Source organism: Osmerus mordax, chromosome 14 (genome assembly GCF_038355195.1).
Source record: "Osmerus mordax isolate fOsmMor3 chromosome 14, fOsmMor3.pri, whole genome shotgun sequence".
Taxonomy (NCBI): Eukaryota; Metazoa; Chordata; class Actinopteri; order Osmeriformes; family Osmeridae; genus Osmerus; species Osmerus mordax.
The window spans coordinates 10458500-10482805 of record NC_090063.1 but is presented as its reverse complement, the minus strand read 5'-3'; the positions used below and the strand labels follow the sequence as shown (position 1 = coordinate 10482805).

Here is a 24306-nt window from a genome sequence, read left to right as displayed (position 1 = left end):
CTCTCTTCCTCTCTCTTGTAGCCTCAATCCGGAACTTCAGGATACAAACACAGTGATTAGTGAAATCCTTCCCACCTCGTTCTGGTGACGCCTTTACTTTGCCTAACCCCCCCCCCCCCGTAGAGGTGGGGTTAGGCATAGCAACTTTTACTGTAACAATGACTTTGGTAAATAACAACTTGCCCAATAATTTTCTTTGTGTATCAAAATGGACTGATGATGATAATGTGATGTCACAACACTGAAAAGAGAAAGGCATGGTATGTCATGACATTTCCACCCTGTTTTTCCCTTACATACAAAACTCTCTTCTGATGTCATACAGGTGGATACCTCCTCAATAAAAGCTCATGCTGAAGAGACCAAGACAGACTTGAAGAACACTGCTGGAGAGAAGAAGTTGACGAGAGAGAATCTCTGAATTTGTTGAGTGAATATTTTAACTCCTGTTAATATTGGTAAGTGTTCAAATGTTTTAAACTGAATAGTTTAGCTATCCTTAACTGACATCTGAATGACTGCAATTTCAATGTTGTTACTGGAATACATGATGCTTGTAAAATGTTGATAATGTTTAATATTATTATGCTGAAAATACAAAGAAACAATAGACTTATGTGACTGACAATCAAATACATAACTGCCTAATGTCTCTTCAATTCAATGAAGTTAAGTACACATCATTCATGTATTTATTTATTTTCATAATCGAAGGAAACAATTGAAAAATGATTGGACAGAAAATGCTTCTGCTACTTCTGATTATTGGTAAGTGATTTTTTAAATTATTCTAATGGCATTGAACTGATCATTTATCATTTATATGTTCAATTTCAAACATTTGACAATAATCAGCATTGATCAACTTTAAATACCTTTATCTTTATACAACTTTAAATAACCACAGCTAGTGCCGCAACAACCACAGCTGTCCCAGAAACAACAACAGCTGCTCCTACAACATCCACAGATGCTCCTACAACAACCACAAATGTCCCAGCATCAACCACAACAGCACTAACATCAACAGATAGTCCTACAACACCCACAGCAGCTCCAACATCAACAGATGCACCTACAACAACCACAGCTGCTCCTACAATAACCACAGCTGGTCCTACAACAACCACAGCCAGTGCCACAACCACAGATGTCCCATCAACAACCACGGCAGCTCCTACAACAACCACAGCTGCTCTGGCAACAACCACATTAGCTCTAACATCAGCAGATGTACCTACAACAACTACTGCTTCTCCTACAACAACCACAGCTGATTCTGCAACAACCACAGCGGCTCCTACAACAACCACTGCTGCTCCTACAACAACCACAACAGCACCAACATCAACAGATGCTCCTACAACACCCACAGCAGCTCCAACATCAACAAATGCACCTACAACAACCACAGCTGCTCCTACAACAACCACAGCTGGTCCAACAACCACAGTTGTCCCAGCAACAACCACAACAGTGCCAACATCAACAGATGTTTCTATAACAACCACAGCAGCTCCTACAACAAGCACAGCTGCTCTGACAACAACCACATTAGCTCTAACATCAGCAGATGCACCTACAACAACCACTGCTGCTCCTACAATAACCACAGCTAGTGCCGCAACAACCACAGCTGTCCCAGAAACAACAACAGCTGCTCCTACATCAACCACACATGTCCCAGCATCAACCACAACAGCACTAACATCAACAGATAGTCCTACAACACCCACAGCAGCTCCAACATCAACAGATGCTCCTACAACAACCACAGCTGCTCCTACAACAACCACAGCTGGTCCTACAACAACCACAGCTGCTTCTACAACAACCACAACAGCACCAACATCAACAGATGTTCCTACAACACCCACAGCAGCTCCAACATCAACAGATGCACCTACAACAACCACAGCTGCTCCTACAACAACCACAGCTGTCCCAGCAACAACCACAACAGTGCCAACATCAACAGATGCACCTACAACAACCACTGCTGCTCCTACAACAACCGCAGCTAGTGCCGCAACAACCACAGCTGTCCCAGAAACAACAACAGCTGCTTCTACAACATCCACAGCTGCTCCTACAACAACCACACATGTCCCAGCATCAACCACAACAGCACTAACATCAACAGATAGTCCTACAACACCCACAGCAGCTCCAACATCAACAGATGCACCTACAACAACCACAGCTGCTCCTACAACAACCACAGCTGGTCCAACAACCACAGTTGTCCCAGCAACAACCCCAACAGTGCCAACATCAACAGATGTTTCTATAACAACCACAGCAGCTCCTACAACAAGCACAGCTGCTCTGACAACAACCACATTAGCTCTAACATCAGCAGATGCACCTACAACAACCACTGCTGCTCCTACAATAACCACAGCTAGTGCCGCAACAACCACAGCTGTCCCAGAAACAACAACAGCTGCTCCTACATCAACCACACATGTCCCAGCATCAACCACAACAGCACTAACATCAACAGATAGTCCTACAACACCCACAGCAGCTCCAACATCAACAGATGCTCCTACAACAACCACAGCTGCTCCTACAACAACCACAGCTGGTCCTACAACAACCACAGCTGCTTCTACAACAACCACAACAGCACCAACATCAACAGATGTTCCTACAACACCCACAGCAGCTCCAACATCAACAGATGCACCTACAACAACCACAGCTGCTCCTACAACAACCACAGCTGTCCCAGCAACAACCACAACAGTGCCAACATCAACAGATGCACCTACAACAACCACTGCTGCTCCTACAACAACCGCAGCTAGTGCCGCAACAACCACAGCTGTCCCAGAAACAACAACAGCTGCTTCTACAACATCCACAGCTGCTCCTACAACAACCACACATGTCCCAGCATCAACCACAACAGCACTAACATCAACAGATAGTCCTACAACACCCACAGCAGCTCCAACATCAACAGATGCACCTACAACAACCACAGCTGGTCCTACATCAACCACAGCTGTCCCAGCAACAACCACAACAGTGCAAACATCAACAGCTGCTTCTACAACATCCACAGCTGCTCCTACAACAACAACTATAGCTGGTGCCGCACCCACAGCTGTACCATCAACAACCACAACAGCACCAACATCAACAGATGTTCCTATAACAACCACATCGGTTCCTACAACAACCACAGCTGCTCTGACAACAACCACAGCTGGTCCTACAACAACCACAGCTATCCCAGCAACAACCACAACAGTGCAAACATCAACAGATATGCGTTCAACAACCACTGCTGCTCCTACAACAACCACAGCTGCTTCTACAACAACCACAGCAGCTCCAACATCAACAGATGTTCCTACAACAACCACAGGTGTCCCAGCAACAACCACAACAGTACCAAAATCAACAGATGTTCCTACAACCACCACTGCTGACCCTACAACAACCACAGCTAGTGCCGCAACAACCACAGCTGACCCATCAATAACCATAACAGCGCCACCATCAACAAATGTTCCTACAACAACCACAGCAACTCCTACAACAACCACAGCTAGTGCCACAACAACCACATTTGTACCTACAGCAACCACAGCTGCTGCTACAACAACCTTAGCTGCTGCCATACTAACCACAACTGCTTCTACAACAACCACAGCTTTACCTACTACAACGACAGCTGCTCCTTCAACAACCACAGCTGCCTCTACAACAACCACAGCTGCTCCTACAACAACTACAGCTATTCCTACAACAACCACTGCTTTTCCTACAACAACCACTGCTGCTCCTACAACAACCATAGCAAGTGCTGCAACAACCACAACTGCTCCTACTACAAACACAGTTGCTTCTCCAACAACCACAGCCATTTCTACAGCAACCACAGCTGTTCCTACAACAACCACTGCCGCTCCAACAACAACCACATCTGTCCCAGCAACAGACCCAGCAGGTCCAACATCAACAAATGTTCTTACAACAACCACATCTGCTCCTACAACAGCCACTGCTGCTACTACAGCAACCACATCTGCTTCTGCAACAACCGCAGCTGTCCCTACAACAGCCACAGTTGGTGCCACAACACCCACAGCTGCTCCTATCACAACCACAGCTGTCCCTACAACAGCCACAGTTGGTGCTACAACACCCACAGCTGCTCCTATCACAACCACAGCTGTCCCTACAACAGCCACAGCTGGTGCCACAGCAACCACAGCGTCTATTACAATCACCACAGCTTTTCCTATCACAACCACAGCTGTCCCTACAACAGCCACAGTTGCATCTGTAACATCAACCGCATCTACCACAACAGAAACAGCTGGAGGTTCCACAACAACAGCCGGTGCCACAACAAATGCTGCAGGTGCCACAACAAAAACTTCTTCTTCAACCACAGCTGGTGGCACAATAACCGCAACTTCTTCTACTGCCACTGTTACTTCCAAAACCACAGATGCTGCAACATCAACCCCAGTTGCTACTACAACTAAAGGTCTTCCTACGACAAGTACATCTCACCCTATAACAGCAACAGCTGCTTCTTCATCATCCACAGTAGTTTCCACAACAACAGGTGCCTCAAAAACAACAACCAGTACCACAAAAAAAACTACTGCTGGTACCACAAAAACAACTACTGCTGTTGTCAAGACAACCACAGTTTCAGCCTCAACTGGCATCAGCTACCAGTTTAGTATTCTCACAATCTGTGTAGCTTTAATCATCCAAACACTTTTCTAGGATGAGTTTCTCCAAAAGTGGCATGTGTTTTATAATACTTGTATAGTAATTTATATCATTTATTTTAAGTAATTATTTAATGTATTTATCAATTAGAATGCTTTCAAAAAGCACAATGTTACATTTATGGTATAGCATAAACCTTGCTCAGTGCATTTAGACTGCCTTTACTGTTGATGTTTGACATGTTTCAGGTTTTTCTAGTCCCTGTGCTGTACCCTAATGCACTTTACAACTAAAATGATTAGTGTGTTTTCCAAAGAAAGTTGCGCATCTTTTTAACCAAATGAATGTGTGTGCTCTTGCCATCTAGTTTGATTTCACTGCGACTGTCTTCTTAACTAGGAGTATTTTGTATTCATTGGTTCTTTATTCTTATTGAATGAATGTTAATTTACAATTCACTTAATAAAATGTTACTTTGAATTTAGATGTATTTGTCCTCAATTTTCCTTTCACACTTGTGCTATGGTCAGAGCTAGTAAACCCAAGCACAAGACACTGACTCCAGACTCGTATAGATTCAATGAAGGAGTAATGGTGTTAGGATAAACAGTGATTCAGTGCTAAAACCCATGAGCATTGTGAGGACAGACCCACCATCAGCACCGTGGACAGCGGCCCCAGCAGGAAAAGGGACTTCTCATTGATGGGAGATTCTTCTCCTTCCCACCTTCCAGTCAGTTGTGTAGAGCTGTCGCTGCCACTCATCAGCCAATTGAGAGAGGATGAGTTCAAAGCCCAGGAGAAATCACATAAGGGAATTTGACGTGGAGCAGAGAGCATAAGATTGAGAGCCGGACTCCGGCAGCATCAACCTGTTATACGCAAACCAGCGTTTACTCTGTGTTACAGTCTTAGCCCTGCGGACAGACAAGTGAAGTCCTCCCGGATGATATCCTAAAATGTTTTTGCTACTGTTTTCTTTCCTACGTTTGCTGAAAACATTATTTTACTAATAAAGATGCTTCTAAAAAGGTAAAGCTGGCCTTTGTTGTGTATGGCTCTGACCGAAAGGTTCCGTGGTTATCTCAATGGCTATTAAATTCACATTAACATCAGCTTTTGTGAGGCCTCGGAGTTGATATTTAAGTAAGGGCATCATCATCTGTTAGAAGCCTAACTCAAAAAGTCACTACATTCTCGTTTGGGCAGTTTTGTTGCGATTAAACTCTCAGTCCTGTAAGTCTTAGTAGCGGTTCAACAGCTGAATAAAGGAAGATGGCTTAATAAAGGACTTTATTACTAATGACAGATATCATTGTTTGTTTAGCTCTTGAGTATAAAATAATGATGGTAATGATGGATGCAAAGTAATGACACATTCAAAGTTGAAGTGAATTATTATCAACAGGTTTATTCCTTGCCATCAAATTAAAACAGTTAGTGTCAGGGACAAACACACCAGCAAGTCCTCATCTTTACAGTACATTTGCAGATGGCTTTAAAATGTACCTAAGGTTTGATTTACAGTCTGGTTTTGCAACTTTAATGTGTAAAGAAAAGCATAAAGGGAAGTACAGTTTCCATTTATGAGGCAAATAACATAATTTATGCAAACAACACATACAAAACTTTTACATAGCTTGTAAGTCTGCACTAAATAGCATTTAAACAGTAAATGGACCTTACTTTTTTCTTTTCACTTTCATTGATCCTGACAGTTAACTCCCTTACAGAATTTTTTTTAACATGATTAGCACACAAAGACAATACGATAGCAGGAATTAAATAGTAAATGAAAAGAGGCACTGTTTCTTTGAAATGAATGTAATTGAGATCTGTCTAGTACCATAACAAAAGCTGACATTAGGCACTTTGGTGTCAGATATGATAGAGGTATTTATGATAGAGGTATTTATAAAAATATTGTCTATTGTTATAGAACATCCAGAGATTGAAATTATGTCAGAATACAAAAACTAATTAAGTTAGGTGAAATGATTTTGTTGTAAACAAGTGAAGAGCGTTCCAATAGAAACAATACCAATCCAAATGTACAATAACGAGCCCATAGGTGTATATGTGGAGAAGTATTAAAGAACCTCATGGCCCTTGGCAAAAAAATAAAATAATGTTTATTTGAGCTAACCACTGAACATTTTTGAACAGTCTGTTGCTGAATTTGCTCCTCCTAATGTGTAGAGCCGCAAGTACAAAATTATGCAGGTTATTATTTGGGTTGACAAATCTTGAAATTATTCCACTTTGTGTTTTTGGTTCAGGGAAGTGATTAGTGATAATTATAAGGTATATAATTCTTGTCTGATATTAATAGATGTTACATACGTAGGAAGAGTGACAAGATATGACACAGGTGCAGGAAATAAAAACTGTAGGCCTATTGTATCAGAAATGGGTGTGTGATAAACAAACAAGGGTGTGTCCAATTGAATACTTTAACGTGACGTTTCTTTCTTATTGCCTCAAAGCATTTTTCTGTCATGTGCATACTAAGAAATGTCCTGAACTGCGTACTTCAAATATTCATTTTGAAGTGAGCATGTTTCAAAGAATACATTATTCAGGAGGATTAACAGAAGTTGTTCACGAACTTGTTGGTAGAACATGGAAACATGACAATTTTTTATCTAACAGATTTAGCTTTTAACAATTACTTTGGTAAATGACAACTTGCCCAAGAATTTTCTTGGTGTGTCAAGATGGACTGATGATGATAATGTGATGTCAAAACACTGAAAAGAGAAAGGCATGGTATGTCATGACATTTCCAACCCTGTTTTTCCCTTACATACAAAACTGTCTTCTGATGTCATACAGGTGGATACCTCCTAAATAAAAGCTCATGCTGAAGTGACCAAGACAGACTTGAAGAACACTGCGGGAGACAAGAAGTTGACGAGAGAGCATCTCTGAATTTGTTGAGTTCATATATTTAAACTCCTGTTAATATTGGTAAGTGATCAAATCTTTTCAACTGAATAGTTAGAAAATATTTACAATTCTGATCATAAAGAAATTAATTCATGTTGAAAACATCTGCATTAATTATATATGAAAAGTGTATTTAGATGAATGAAAACAAATTAATATTGAGCTAAGGTTGAATAAATGATCACTATTCCATGCTATCTTAAACTGACATCTGAATGACTGCAATTTCAATGTTGTGACTGGAATACATGATGCTTGTAAAATGTTGATAATGTTTAATATTATTATGCTGAAAATACAAAGAAACACTAGACTTATGTGAATGACAATCAAATACATAACTGCAACATTTCTCTTTTATTCAATGAAGTTAAGTACACATCATTTATTTTTATTTTCAGAATCGAAGGAAACATTTGAAAAATGATTGGACATAAAATGCTTCTGCTACTTCTGATTATTAGTAAGTGATTTTTAAATGTATTCTAATAGCATTGAACTGAAGTAAATCATTTATATTTTCAACTTCAAACATTTGACAATAATCAGCATTGATCAACTTTAAATAGGTTTGGGGAGCTGTCAAAATACAACTCCTACAACAACCACAGCTAGTGCCGCAACAACCACAGCTGTCCCAGAAACAACCACAGCTGTCCCAGAAACAACGACAGCAGCTCCAACATCAACAGATGCTCCTACAACAACCACAGCAGCTCCAACATCAACAGATTCTCCTACAACAACCACAGCAGCTCCAACATCAACAGATGCTCCTACAACAACCACAGCAGCTCCAACATCAACAGATGCTCCTACAACAACCACAGCAGCTCCAACATCAACAGATGCTCCTACAACAACCACAGCAGCTCCAACATCAACAGATGCTCCTACAACAACCACAGCTGCTCCTACAACAACCACAGCTGCTCCTACAACAACCACAGCTGTCCCAGAAACAACCACAGCTGTCCCAGAAACAACGACAGCAGCTCCAACATCAACAGATGCTCCTACAACAACCACAGCAGCTCCAACATCAACAGATTCTCCTACAACAACCACAGCAGCTCCAACATCAACAGATGCTCCTACAACAACCACAGCAGCTCCAACATCAACAGATGCTCCTACAACAACCACAGCAGCTCCAACATCAACAGATGCTCCTACAACAACCACAGCAGCTCCAACATCAACAGATGCTCCTACAACAACCACAGCTGCTCCTACAACAACCACAGCTGCTCCTACAACAACCACAGCTGTCCCAGAAACAACCACAGCTGTCCCAGAAACAACGACAGCAGCTCCAACATCAACAGATGCTCCTACAACAACCACAGCAGCTCCAACATCAACAGATTCTCCTACAACAACCACAGCAGCTCCAACATCAACAGATGCTCCTACAACAACCACAGCAGCTCCAACATCAACAGATGCTCCTACAACAACCACAGCAGCTCCAACATCAACAGATGCTCCTACAACAACCACAGCAGCTCCAACATCAACAGATGCTCCTACAACAACCACAGCTGCTCCTACAACAACCACAGCTGCTCCTACAACAACCACAGCTGTCCCAGAAACAACCACAGCTGTCCCAGAAACAACGACAGCAGCTCCAACATCAACAGATGCTCCTACAACAACCACAGCAGCTCCAACATCAACAGATTCTCCTACAACAACCACAGCAGCTCCAACATCAACAGATGCTCCTACAACAACCACAGCAGCTCCAACATCAACAGATGCTCCTACAACAACCACAGCAGCTCCAACATCAACAGATGCTCCTACAACAACCACAGCAGCTCCAACATCAACAGATGCTCCTACAACAACCACAGCTGCTCCTACAACAACCACAGCTGCTCCTACAACAACCACAGCTGGGCCTACAACAACTGTGGTTGTCAAGACAACCCCAGTTTCAGCCTCAACTGGCATCAGCTACAAGTTTAGTATTCTCACAATCTGTGTAGCTTTAATCATTCAAACACTTTTCTAGAATGAGTTTCTCCAAAAGTGGCTTGTGTTTTATAGTACTTTTATTACATTTATGATATAGCATAAACCTTGCTCAGCGCATTCAAGACTGGATTTACTGTTGATGTTTCACATGTTTCAGGTTTTTCTAGTACCTTTGCCCTAATGCACTTTTATTTCACTGTAACTAGTAGTGTTTTGTATTCATTTGTTCTTTAGTCCCATTAAATGAATGTTAATTTACTGTTCACTTAATAAAATGTTACTTTGCATTTACATGTATTGGTCCTCCATCTTTCTTTCATACTCTGTGCTATGGTCAGAGCTAGTAAACCCAAGCACAAGACACAGACTCCAGACTCATACAGATTCAATGAAGGAGTAAGGGTTTAGGATGGCAGGGCAGGGTAGGGTAACAGGCAGGGCAGGTCAGATTGAAAACGGGGAGTGGTAACTAAACAACAGGAGAGAGATATCAGAATCAAAACAAAGCGGCCGAGAGAAAAACTGACGCGGAAGTACAAAACAACAATCTGGGAATGAGTAAATCACAAGCTGAGTTAGAAGTACTGCATTGTGATGGGAAGATGATTCACAGGTGTGTACACAGAGCAGGTGGAGTGGATGTTGTAATCTGGATGGCACTGGAGCCTGAAGTCCCACCCACACATGTAAACACTCAGACAGAGACAGACATGGGAGAGAGAGCCTGGCAACCGACTAGGTGGAGATAATCAGATTAATTTAGTGCTACAACCCAGGAGCATTGTGAGAACCGAGCCGCCATCAGCACCGCGGACAGCGGCCCCAGCAGGAAAAGGAGTTTGTCATTGATGGGAGATTCTTCTCCTTCCCACCTTCCAGTCAGTTGTGTAGAGCCGTCGCTGCCACTCATCAGCTAATTGAGAGAGGATGAGTTCAAAGCCCAGTCGAATCACAGACGGGAGTTTGACGTGGATCAGAGAGCTTAAGGTTGAGAGCTGGACTCCGGCAGTTTCAAACTGTTATACGCAAACCAGCGTTTACTCTGTGTTAAAGTCTTAGCCTGGTGATTGAAATTATGTCAGGATACAAAAACTAATTAAGTTTTGTGAAATTATTTTGTTGTAAACCAGTGAAGAGCGTTAGAAACAGAACAGATAGAAACAGAACCAATCCAAATGTACAATAACAAGCTCATAGGTGTATATGTGGAGTTGTATTAAAGAACCTCATGGCCCTTGGCAAAAAAATAAATACATGTTTATTTGAGCTAACCACTGAAAATGTTTGAACAGTCTGTTGCTGAACTTGCTCCTCCTAATGTGAAGAGCCGCAAGTAAAAAATTATGCAAGTTATTATTTGGGTTGACATATCTTGAAATGATTCCACTTTGTGTTTTTGGTTCAGGGAAGTGATTAGTGATGATTATAAGGTTTTGAAATTTTGTCTGATATTAATAGATGTTACATACGTAGGAAGAGTGACAAGATATGACACAGGTGCAGGTAACAAGCACTGTATTGTGCCAGAAATGGGTGTGTGATCAACAAACAAGGGTGTGTCCAATTGAATACTTTAACGTGACGTTTCTTGCTTATTGCCTCAAAGCATATTTCTGTCATGTGCATACTAAGAAATGTCCTGAACTGCGTACTTCAAATATTCATTTTGAAGTGAGCATGTTTCAAAGAATACATTATTCAGGAGGATTAACAGTAGTTGTTCAATAACATGTTGGTACAACTTGGAAACATTACCATTTTAATCTAACAGATATAGCTTTTAACAATTACTTTGGTAAATGACAAATTGCCAAAGAATTTTCTTGGTGTGTCAAGATGGACTGATGATGATAATGTGATGTCACAACACGGAAGAGGGAAATGCATGGTATGTCATGACATTTCCACCCTGTTTTTCCCCTACATACAAAACTCTCTTCTGATGTCATGCAGGTGGATACCTCCTCAATAAAAGCTCATGCTGAAGAGACCAAGACAGACTTGAAGAACACTGCTGGAGAGAAGAAGTTGACGAGAGAGAATCTCTGAATTTGTTGAGTGAATATTTTAACTCCTGTTAATATTGGTAAGTGTTTAAATCTTTTAAACTGAATAGTTAGAAAATATTTACAATTCTGATCATAAAGAAATTAATTCATGTTGAAAACATCTGCATTAATTATATATGAAAAGTGTATTTAGATGAATGAATACAAATTAATATTGAGCTAAGGTTGAATAAATGATCACTATTCCATGCTATCTTAAACTGACATCTGAATGACTGCAATTTCAATGTTGTGACTGGAATACATGATGCTTGTAAAATGTTGATAATGTTTAATATTATTATGCTGAAAATACAAAGAAACACTAGACTTATGTGAATGACAATCAAATACATAACTGCAACATTTCTCTTTTATTCAATGAAGTTAAGTACACATCATTTATTTTTATTTTCAGAATCGAAGGAAACATTTGAAAAATGATTGGACATAAAATGCTTCTGCTACTTCTGATTATTAGTAAGTGATTTTTAAATGTATTCTAATAGCATTGAACTGAAGTAAATCATTTATATTTTCAACTTCAAACATTTGACAATAATCAGCATTGATCAACTTTAAATAGGTTTGGGGAGCTGTCAAAATACAACTCCTACAACAACCACAGCTAGTGCCGCAACAACCACAGCTGTCCCAGAAACAACCACAGCTGTCCCAGAAACAACCACAGCTGTCCCAGAAACAACCACAGCAGCTCCAACATCAACAGATGCTCCTACAACAACCACAGCTGCTCCTACAACAACCACAGCTGCTCCTACAACAACCACAGCTGGGCCTACAACAACTGTGGTTGTCAAGACAACCCCAGTTTCAGCCTCAACTGGCATCAGCTACATGTTTAGTATTCTCACAATCTGTGTAGCTTTAATCATTCAAACACTTTTCTAGAATGAGTTTCTCCAAAAGTGGCTTGTGTTTTATAGTACTTTTATTACATTTATGATATAGCATAAACCTTGCTCAGCGCATTCAAGACTGGATTTACTGTTGATGTTTCACATGTTTCAGGTTTTTCTAGTACCTTTGCCCTAATGCACTTTTATTTCACTGTAACTAGTAGTGTTTTGTATTCATTTGTTCTTTAGTCCCATTAAATGAATGTTAATTTACTGTTCACTTAATAAAATGTTACTTTGCATTTACATGTATTGGTCCTCCATCTTTCTTTCATACTCTGTGCTATGGTCAGAGCTAGTAAACCCAAGCACAAGACACAGACTCCAGACTCATACAGATTCAATGAAGGAGTAAGGGTTTAGGATGGCAGGGCAGGGTAGGGTAACAGGCAGGGCAGGTCAGATTGAAAACGGGGAGTGGTAACTAAACAACAGGAGAGAGATATCAGAATCAAAACAAAGCGGCCGAGAGAAAAACTGACGCGGAAGTACAAAACAACAATCTGGGAATGAGTAAATCACAAGCTGAGTTAGAAGTACTGCATTGTGATGGGAAGATGATTCACAGGTGTGTACACAGAGCAGGTGGAGTGGATGTTGTAATCTGGATGGCACTGGAGCCTGAAGTCCCACCCACACATGTAAACACTCAGACAGAGACAGACATGGGAGAGAGAGCCTGGCAACCGACTAGGTGGAGATAATCAGATTAATTTAGTGCTACAACCCAGGAGCATTGTGAGAACCGAGCCGCCATCAGCACCGCGGACAGCGGCCCCAGCAGGAAAAGGAGTTTGTCATTGATGGGAGATTCTTCTCCTTCCCACCTTCCAGTCAGTTGTGTAGAGCCGTCGCTGCCACTCATCAGCTAATTGAGAGAGGATGAGTTCAAAGCCCAGTCGAATCACAGACGGGAGTTTGACGTGGATCAGAGAGCTTAAGGTTGAGAGCTGGACTCCGGCAGTTTCAAACTGTTATACGCAAACCAGCGTTTACTCTGTGTTAAAGTCTTAGCCTGGTGATTGAAATTATGTCAGGATACAAAAACTAATTAAGTTTTGTGAAATTATTTTGTTGTAAACCAGTGAAGAGCGTTAGAAACAGAACAGATAGAAACAGAACCAATCCAAATGTACAATAACAAGCTCATAGGTGTATATGTGGAGTTGTATTAAAGAACCTCATGGCCCTTGGCAAAAAAATAAATACATGTTTATTTGAGCTAACCACTGAAAATGTTTGAACAGTCTGTTGCTGAACTTGCTCCTCCTAATGTGAAGAGCCGCAAGTAAAAAATTATGCAAGTTATTATTTGGGTTGACATATCTTGAAATGATTCCACTTTGTGTTTTTGGTTCAGGGAAGTGATTAGTGATGATTATAAGGTTTTGAAATTTTGTCTGATATTAATAGATGTTACATACGTAGGAAGAGTGACAAGATATGACACAGGTGCAGGTAACAAGCACTGTATTGTGCCAGAAATGGGTGTGTGATCAACAAACAAGGGTGTGTCCAATTGAATACTTTAACGTGACGTTTCTTGCTTATTGCCTCAAAGCATATTTCTGTCATGTGCATACTAAGAAATGTCCTGAACTGCGTACTTCAAATATTCATTTTGAAGTGAGCATGTTTCAAAGAATACATTATTCAGGAGGATTAACAGTAGTTGTTCAATAACATGTTGGTACAACTTGGAAACATTACCATTTTAATCTAACAGATATAGCTTTTAACAATTACTTTGGTAAATGACAAATTGCCAAAGAATTTTCTTGGTGTGTCAAGATGGACTGATGATGATAATGTGATGTCACAACACGGAAGAGGGAAATGCATGGTATGTCATGACATTTCCACCCTGTTTTTCCCCTACATACAAAACTCTCTTCTGATGTCATGCAGGTGGATACCTCCTCAATAAAAGCTCATGCTGAAGAGACCAAGACAGACTTGAAGAACACTGCTGGAGAGAAGAAGTTGACGAGAGAGAATCTCTGAATTTGTTGAGTGAATATTTTAACTCCTGTTAATATTGGTAAGTGTTTAAATCTTTTAAACTGAATAGTTAGAAAATATTTACAATTCTGATCATAAAGAAATTAATTCATGTTGAAAACATCTGCATTAATTATATATGAAAAGTGTATTTAGATGAATGAATACAAATTAATATTGAGCTAAGGTTGAATAAATGATCACTATTCCATGCTATCTTAAACTGACATCTGAATGACTGCAATTTCAATGTTGTGACTGGAATACATGATGCTTGTAAAATGTTGATAATGTTTAATATTATTATGCTGAAAATACAAAGAAACACTAGACTTATGTGAATGACAATCAAATACATAACTGCAACATTTCTCTTTTATTCAATGAAGTTAAGTACACATCATTTATTTTTATTTTCAGAATCGAAGGAAACATTTGAAAAATGATTGGACATAAAATGCTTCTGCTACTTCTGATTATTAGTAAGTGATTTTTAAATGTATTCTAATAGCATTGAACTGAAGTAAATCATTTATATTTTCAACTTCAAACATTTGACAATAATCAGCATTGATCAACTTTAAATAGGTTTGGGGAGCTGTCAAAATACAACTCCTACAACAACCACAGCTAGTGCCGCAACAACCACAGCTGTCCCAGAAACAACCACAGCTGTCCCAGAAACAACCACAGCTGTCCCAGAAACAACCACAGCAGCTCCAACATCAACAGATGCTCCTACAACAACCACAGCTGCTCCTACAACAACCACAGCTGCTCCTACAACAACCACAGCTGGGCCTACAACAACTGTGGTTGTCAAGACAACCCCAGTTTCAGCCTCAACTGGCATCAGCTACATGTTTAGTATTCTCACAATCTGTGTAGCTTTAATCATTCAAACACTTTTCTAGAATGAGTTTCTCCAAAAGTGGCTTGTGTTTTATAGTACTTTTATTACATTTATGATATAGCATAAACCTTGCTCAGCGCATTCAAGACTGGATTTACTGTTGATGTTTCACATGTTTCAGGTTTTTCTAGTACCTTTGCCCTAATGCACTTTTATTTCACTGTAACTAGTAGTGTTTTGTATTCATTTGTTCTTTAGTCCCATTAAATGAATGTTAATTTACTGTTCACTTAATAAAATGTTACTTTGCATTTACATGTATTGGTCCTCCATCTTTCTTTCATACTCTGTGCTATGGTCAGAGCTAGTAAACCCAAGCACAAGACACAGACTCCAGACTCATACAGATTCAATGAAGGAGTAAGGGTTTAGGATGGCAGGGCAGGGTAGGGTAACAGGCAGGGCAGGTCAGATTGAAAACGGGGAGTGGTAACTAAACAACAGGAGAGAGATATCAGAATCAAAACAAAGCGGCCGAGAGAAAAACTGACGCGGAAGTACAAAACAACAATCTGGGAATGAGTAAATCACAAGCTGAGTTAGAAGTACTGCATTGTGATGGGAAGATGATTCACAGGTGTGTACACAGAGCAGGTGGAGTGGATGTTGTAATCTGGATGGCACTGGAGCCTGAAGTCCCACCCACACATGTAAACACTCAGACAGAGACAGACATGGGAGAGAGAGCCTGGCAACCGACTAGGTGGAGATAATCAGATTAATTTAGTGCTACAACCCAGGAGCATTGTGAGAACCGAGCCGCCATCAGCACCGTGGACAGCGGCCCCAGCAGGAAAAGGAGTTTGTCATTGATGGGAGATTCTTCTCCTTCCCACCTTCCAGTCAGTTGTGTAGAGCCGTCGCTGCCACTCATCAGCTAAATGTGAGAGGATGAGTTCAAAGCCCAGTCGAATCACAGACGGGAGTTTGACGTGGAGCAGAGAGCTTAAGGTTGAGAGCTGGACTCCGGCAGTTTCAAACTGTTATACGCAAACCAGCGTTTACTCTGTGTTACAGTCTTAGCCTGGTGATTGAAATTATGTCAGGATACAAAAACTAATTAAGTTATGTGAAATTATTTTGTTGTAAACCAGTGAAGAGCGTTAGAAACAGAACAGATAGAAACAGAACCAATCCAAATGTACAATAACGAGCCCATAGGTGTATATGTGGAGTTGTATTAAAGAACCTCATGGCCCTTGGCTAAAAAATAAATAAATGTTAATCTGAGCTGTCCCCTGCAAATTTGTGAACAGTCCGTTGTTGAACTTTCTCCTCTGGGCTTCCTAATGTGGAGGACTGCAAGTAAAAAATGATGCAAATTATTATTTGGGTTGACAAATCTTGAAATGATTCCACTTTGTGTTTTTGGTTCAGGGAAGTGATTTGTGATAATTATAAGGTATAAAAAATGTGTTCTGATATTAATAGATGTAATGTACGTAGGAACAATATATGACACAGGTGCAGGTACCAAGCCCTGTATTGTATCAAAAATGGGTGTGTGATAAACAAACAAGGGTGTTGTCAATTGAATACTTGAACATGATGTTTCTTGCTTATTGTCTCAAAGCATATATCTGCCATGTGAATATTAAGACATTTTAAAATATTAATTTCAAAGTTACAACTTTTTGAAGAATACATTATTCAGGAGGATTAACAGAAGTTGTTCACGAACTTGTTGGTAGAACATGGAAACATGACAATTTTTTATCTAACAGATTTAGCTTTTAACAATTACTTTGGTAAATGACAACTTGCCCAAGAATTTTCTTGGTGTGTCAAGATGGACTGATGATGATAATGTGATGTCAAAACACTGAAAAGAGAAAGGCATGGTATGTCATGACATTTCCAACCCTGTTTTTCCCTTACATACAAAACTGTCTTCTGATGTCATACAGGTGGATACCTCCTAAATAAAAGCTCATGCTGAAGTGACCAAGACAGACTTGAAGAACACTGCGGGAGACAAGAAGTTGACGAGAGAGCATCTCTGAATTTGTTGAGTTCATATATTTAAACTCCTGTTAATATTGGTAAGTGATCAAATCTTTTCAACTGAATAGTTAGAAAATATTTACAATTCTGATCATAAAGAAATTAATTCATGTTGAAAACATCTGCATTAATTATATATGAAAAGTGTATTTAGATGAATGAATACAAATTAATATTGAGCTAAAGGTTGAATAAATGATCACTATTCCATGCTATCTTAAACTGACATCTGAATGACTGCAATTTCAATGTTGTTACTGGAATACATGATGCTTGTAAAATGTTGATAATGTTTAATATTATTATGCTGAAAATACAAAAACGTAGTCTTTGTATGTTTTAAAGACTTAAAACACTAGACTTATGTGACTGACAATCAAATACATAACCGCAAAATTTCTCTTTCATTCAATGAAGTTAGGTACATATCATTTATTTGTATTTTTATTTTCAGAATCAAAGGAAACATTTGAAAAATGATTGGACATAAAATGCTTTTGCTACTTCTGATTATTAGTAAGTGATTTTTAAATTAATTCTTATAGCATTGAACTGAGGTAAATCGTTTATAATTTCAATTTCAAACATTTGACAATAATCAGCATTGATCAACTATAAATAGGTTTGGGGAGCTGTCAAAATACAACTCCTACAACAACCACGGCTAGTGCCGCTACAACCACAGCTGTCCCAGAAACAACCACAGCTGTCCCAAAAACGACCACAGCAGCTCCAACATCAACAGATGCTCCAACAACAACCACAGCAGCTCCAACATCAACAGATGCTCCTACAACAACCACAGCTGTCCCAGAAACAACAACAGCTGCTCCGACAACATCCACAGCTGCTTCTACAACAACCACAAATGGCCCAGCAACAACCACAACAGTGCCAACATCAACAGATGTTCCTACACCAACCACTGCTGATCCTACAACAACCACAGCTGCTCCTACAACAACCACAGCTGCTTCAACAACAACCACAGCAGCTCCAACATCAACAGATGCTCCTACAACAACCACAGCGGCTCCTACAACAACCACAGCTAGTGCCGCAACAACCACAGCTGTCCCAGAAACAACAACAGCTGCTGCTACAGCTGCTTCTACAACAACCACAAATGGCCCAGCAACAACCACAACAGTGCCAACATCAACAGATGTTCCTACAACAACCACTGCTGATCCTACAACAACCACAGCTGCTTCAACAACAACCACAGCAGCTCCAACATCAACAGATGCTCCTACAACAACCACAGCTGTCCCAGAAACAACCACAACAGTGCCAACATCAACAGATGTTCCTACAACAACCACAGCTGCTTCAACAACAACCACAGCAGCTCCAACATCAACAGATGCTCCTACAACAACCACAGCAGCTCCTACAACAACCACAGTTGCTCCTACAACAACCACAGCTAGTGCCGCTACAACCACAGCTGTCCCAGAAACAACAACAGTTGCTCCTACAACATCCACAGCTGCTCCTACAACAACAACAACCACAGCCAGTGTTGCAATCACAGATGTCCCATCAACAACAAGAGCACCAACATCAACAGATGTTCCTACAACACCCACAGCGGCTCCTACAACAACAACAGCTGCTCTGACAACAACCACATTAGCTCTAACACCAACAGATGCACCTTTAACAACTACCACTGCTCCTACAACAACGACTGCTGCTCCTACAACAACCACAGCTAGTGCCGGAACAACCACAGCTGCCCCAGAAACAACAACAGCTGCTCCTACAACATCCACAGCTGCTCCTACAATAACGACTGCTGCTCCTACAACAACCACAGCTAGTGCCGCAACCACAGCTGTCCAATCAACAACCACAACAGCACCAACATCAACAGATGTTCCTACAACAACCACAGCGGCTCCTACAACCACCACAGCAGCTCCAACATCAACAGATGTTCCTACAACAACCACTGCTGCTCCTACAACAACCCCAGCTAGTGCCGCAACAACCACAGCTGTCCCAGAAACAACAACAGCTGCTTCTTCAGCTGCTTCTACAACAACCACAAATGGCCCAGCAACAACAACAGCTGCTTCTTCAGCTGCTTCTACAACAACCACAAATGGCCCAGCAACAACCACAACAGTGCCAACATCAGCAAATGTTCCTACAACAACCACTGCTGATCCTACAACAACCACAGCTGCTCCTACAACAACCACAGCTGCTTCTAAAACAACCACAGCAGCTCCAACATCAACAGATGCTCCTACAACAACCACAGCAGCTCCAACATCAACAGATGCTCCTACAACAACCACAGCTGTCCCAGAAACAACCACAACAGTGCCAACATCAACAGATGTTCCTACAACAACCACTGCTGATCCTACAACAACCACAGCTGCTCTTACAACAACCATAGCTGCTTCAACAACAACCACAGCAGCTCCAACATCAACAGATGCTCCTACAACAACCACAGCGGATCCTACAACAACCACAGTTGCTCCTACAACAACCACTGCTGCTCCTACAACAACCACAGCTAGTGCCGCTACAACCACAGCTGTCCCAGAAACAACAACAGTTGCTCCTACAACATCCACAGCTGCTCCTACAACAACAACAACCACAGCCAGTGTTGCAATCACAGATGTCCCATCAACAACAACAACAGCACCAACATCAACAGATGTTCCTACACCAACCACAGCGGCTCCTACAACAACAACATCTGCTCTGACAACAACCACATTAGCTGTAACATCAACAGATGCACCTTTAACAACTACCACTGCTCCTACAACAACCACAGCTGCTTCTACAACAACCACAGCGGTTACTACAACAACCACAGCTGCTCCTACAACAACCACAGCTAGTGCCGGAACAACCACAGCTGCCCCAGAAACAACAACAGCTGCTCCTACAACATCCACAGCTGCTCCTACAACAACCACAGCTAGTGCCGCAACCACAGCTGTCCAATCAACAACCACAACAGCACCAACATCAACAGATGTTCCTACAACAACCACAGCGGCTCCTACAACCACCACAGCAGCTCCAACATCAACAGATGTTCCTATAACAACCACTGCTGCTCCTACAACAACCACAGCGAGTGCCGCAACAACCACAGCTGTCCCAGAAACAACAACAGCTGCTCCTACAGCTGCTTCTACAACAACCACAAATGGCCCAGCAACAACCACAACAGTGCCAACATCAGCAGATGTTCCTACAACAACCACTGCTGATCCTACAACAACCACAGCTGCTCCTACAACAACCACAGCTGCTGCTACAACAACCTTACCTGCTGCCATACCAACCACAGCTGCTCCTACAACAACCACTGGTGCTTCTACAACAACCACTTTAGCTCTTACATCAACAGATGGTCCTACAACAACCACTGCTACTCCTACAACAACCACAGCTGTCTCATCAACAACCACAGCTGTACCTACAGCAACCACAGCTGCTGCTACCACAACCTTAGCTGCTGCCATACCAACCACAGCTGCTCCTACAACAACCACTGGTGCTTCTACAACAACCACAGCTGCTGCAACAACAACCACAGCTGTTTCTACAACAGCCACAGCTGCTCCTACAACAAGTACACCTATTCCTACAACAACCACTGCTTTTCCTACAACAACCACTGCTGCTCCTACAACAACCACAGCAAGTGCTGCAACAACCACAGATGTTCCTACAACAACTACTGCTTCTCCTACAACAACCACAGCTATTCTTACAACAAACACGGCTGCTGCAACACCAACCACAGCTGCTTCTACAACAACCACAGCTGCTCCTTCAACAACCACAGCTGCTTCTACAACAACCACAGCTGCTCCTACAACCACAGCTGCTTCTACAACAACCACAGTTGCTCCTACAACCATCACAGCTGCTCCTACAACCACAGCTGCTGCAACAACAACCACAGCTGCTTCTCCAACAACTACAGCTGTTCCTACAACAACCACAGCTGCTCCTACAGAAACCTTAGCTGCTCCTACAGCAAACATAGCTGCTGCTACAACTACCACAGCAAGTGCCGCAACAACCACAGCTGCTGCAACAACAACCACAATTGCTTCTACAGCAACCACAGCTGCTCCTACAACAACCACAGCTGCTCCTACAACCACAGTTGCTGCAACAACAACCACAGCTGATTTTCCAACATCAACAGCAGTTCCTGCAACAACTACAGCTGCTCCTACAACCACGGCTGCTGCAACAACAACCACAGCTGCTTCTCCAACAACCACAGCGGTTCCTGCAACAACCACAGCTGCTCCTATAACAACCACTGCTGCTCCTACAACAACCACAGCAAGTGATGCAACAACCACAGCTGCTCCTACTACAAACACAGCTGCTTCTCCAACAACCACAGCTGTACCTACACCAACCACAGCTTCTCCTACAACCACAGCTGCTGAAACAACAACCACGATTGCTTCTACAGCAACCACAGCTGTTCCTACAACAACCACAGCTGCTCCTACAACTACCACAGCTATCCCAGCATCAACCACAGCAGCCCCAACATCAGCAAATGCTCCTACTTCAACCACAGCTGTCTCTGTCACAGCCACAATTGTTCCTACAACATCCACTGCTGCTGCTACCACACCAACAGCTGCCTCAACAACAAACACAAATAGTGCCACAGCAAGCACAGCTGCACTTATATCAACTACAGCTGCTCCAACAACACCAACGGTTGCTTTAACAGCAACCATTACTGGTGCAACAACAACCACAACCTCTTCGACAACAACGACAGCAGTTCCTACTACATCCACAGCTGCTTCTACAACAAGAACAACAGCTGGTGCCACTACAACCACAGACACTACAACATCAACCACTGGTACTACTACAACTACAGCTCTTCCTACAACAAGAACATCTCACCCTACAATAACAACAGTTGCTTCTTCATCAACCACAGTGGTTCCCACAACAACAGGTGTCTCAAAAACAACAACCGGTGCCACAAAAACAACAGCCGGTATCACAGCAACAATGGCCACAGGTGGAACAACAATCACAAACACTGTCACAAAAACAACATCTGTCACAAAGACAACAGCTGGTAATGTGCCAGTAAATACTTCTATTAAAACCACAACTACTGCTGGTACTACAAAAACAACTACTGCTGTTGTCAAGACAACCACAGCTGCTGCTTCAACTGGCATCAACTACAAGTTTAGTTTTCTCACAATCTGTGTAGCTTTAATCACCCAAACACTTTTCTAGAATGAGCATCTTGTTATGGTTTTTAATGTAAAGTCACTTTGGATTAAGAAGTTACAACAAGGCCAATGGAAAACCGTCCCCTAAAATAGCATGTGTTTAATGTTGTGATATATTATTTATTGTATTTATTAAATGTATTCATCAATTATAATGCTGTCAAAAACCACAATGTGCACTTCCCCTAATGCACTTCACAACTTAAATGATTAATGTGGTTTCCAAATACATTTTTAAGTCTTCTTTACTATACAAACTCCTGTACCCTAGGCATCTAGTTTTATTTCACTGCGACTTCCTTCTTAATTAGAATGATGATTTTGCATTTATTGCTTTATTCCTTTTACTATTAATTTAATAAAATTTTATTTTGCATTTAGATGTATTGGTCCTCCCTCTTTCGTTCACACTCTGTGCTATGGTCAGAGCTAGTAAACCCAAGCACAAGACACAGACTCGTACAGATTCAATGAAGAAGTAAGGGTGTTAGGATGTCAGATCAAGATGACAGGCAGGGTAGGTATGCAGGTAGATGGGAACCGGGGAGTGGTAACTAAGTGTAGCCGATGTAGATCCGTTAAACTCACTCCTCAGGTATGCATACACCCCACCCGCGCCAGCAAATACGTTATTTTACAGCTGCCAGAACAGTCAGAGCAGCCACAGCAACGGCTGCTGGTGACAGCACAGCAACAAGAACCTCTGGTGACACCACAGCAACAGCACCAGTAGCAGCAGGTTCTACAACAAGTCCCACAAGGAACACAGCCACACACATGCAATCACAAAAACCAGAGCTGCTGGTATTTCAGCAAGCACATCTATTCAAACGTCAACAACAACTGCTGGTGCCACAAAACAGATACTGCTGGTTCCACAAAAACAACTGCTGGTGTCAAGACTAGCCTAATCAGGGATAAGCTACAAAATCAGTCTTTTAACAATATGTGTAGCTTTAATCCTTACTAATCATGTGTATCTTTAATCCTAGTTAAGTACTTAACTAGAATGAATGTATTGTTATAGTTAATCTAGTCACATCTGTATGTTTAAACAATTTGGTAAAACCTTGAGCAAGGACCTAAGTATTTAGACAACAAGGAACATTTCTAAACCAGTAAAACCCAGGTAGCAATATGCTTACATTTTCTGTGTATGTTGTTAAAGTGTATCTATTATAATGTTTAAATTATCTATAGTAATTATTCATAATTAAAGGTTTTTTTGACTTCAAAATGTTTATATTGTGGCTCACCAAACTCTATCAAGCACTATCATGATCATTTTCACTGTTGGTGTTTAACACTTTTCTAAAGGCAACCCTTATTTATTGTTCTTAATTCAATAAACCTTTGTGACTTTACCCCTAAAGATTGGGGGATGCCCTGTCATCCCTTGGCACCCTTTAATAGCATAAGTTATTTGTATTCTCACGATACAAATAGTTATCAGTTATCAAATAGTTACAGCCCAAAATTAGAAGACAGATATATTTTCCTTATGG

At 41.3% G+C, this 24306-nt stretch overlaps 2 protein-coding genes and 3 long non-coding RNA genes across 5 annotated transcripts; all 5 read left to right on the top strand.

The window, feature by feature from the left end:
- Positions 1-897: 897 nt before the first annotated feature.
- Positions 898-19510, top strand: LOC136956402 (mucin-2-like; the record flags this gene model as incomplete). Its single annotated transcript, XM_067250304.1, has 3 exons — positions 898-2459; positions 18368-18752; positions 19352-19510. Coding segments are annotated over 3 exons (2106 nt in total), but the record flags the coding sequence as incomplete, so codon positions are not given.
- LOC136956145 (uncharacterized) lies at positions 11607-12387 on the top strand. Its single transcript, XR_010878214.1, has 3 exons — positions 11607-11725; positions 12106-12167; positions 12274-12387. It is a non-coding gene; the product is annotated as an uncharacterized lncRNA (long non-coding RNA).
- On the top strand, positions 14530-15776 carry LOC136956146 (uncharacterized). The gene is made up of 3 exons (XR_010878215.1): positions 14530-14648; positions 15029-15090; positions 15197-15776. It is a non-coding gene; the product is annotated as an uncharacterized lncRNA (long non-coding RNA).
- On the top strand, positions 17445-18239 carry LOC136956148 (uncharacterized). Its single transcript, XR_010878216.1, has 3 exons — positions 17445-17563; positions 17980-18041; positions 18148-18239. It is a non-coding gene; the product is annotated as an uncharacterized lncRNA (long non-coding RNA).
- A 71-nt stretch (positions 19511-19581) lies between the features above and the next one.
- On the top strand, positions 19582-22642 carry LOC136956400 (integumentary mucin C.1-like). Its single transcript, XM_067250303.1, has 4 exons — positions 19582-19658; positions 20125-20210; positions 20290-21581; positions 22205-22642. The coding sequence occupies exons 1-4, from the start codon at positions 19582-19584 to the stop codon at positions 22640-22642; spliced, it is 1893 nt and encodes a 630-aa protein (XP_067106404.1).
- Positions 22643-24306: the final 1664 nt, after the last annotated feature.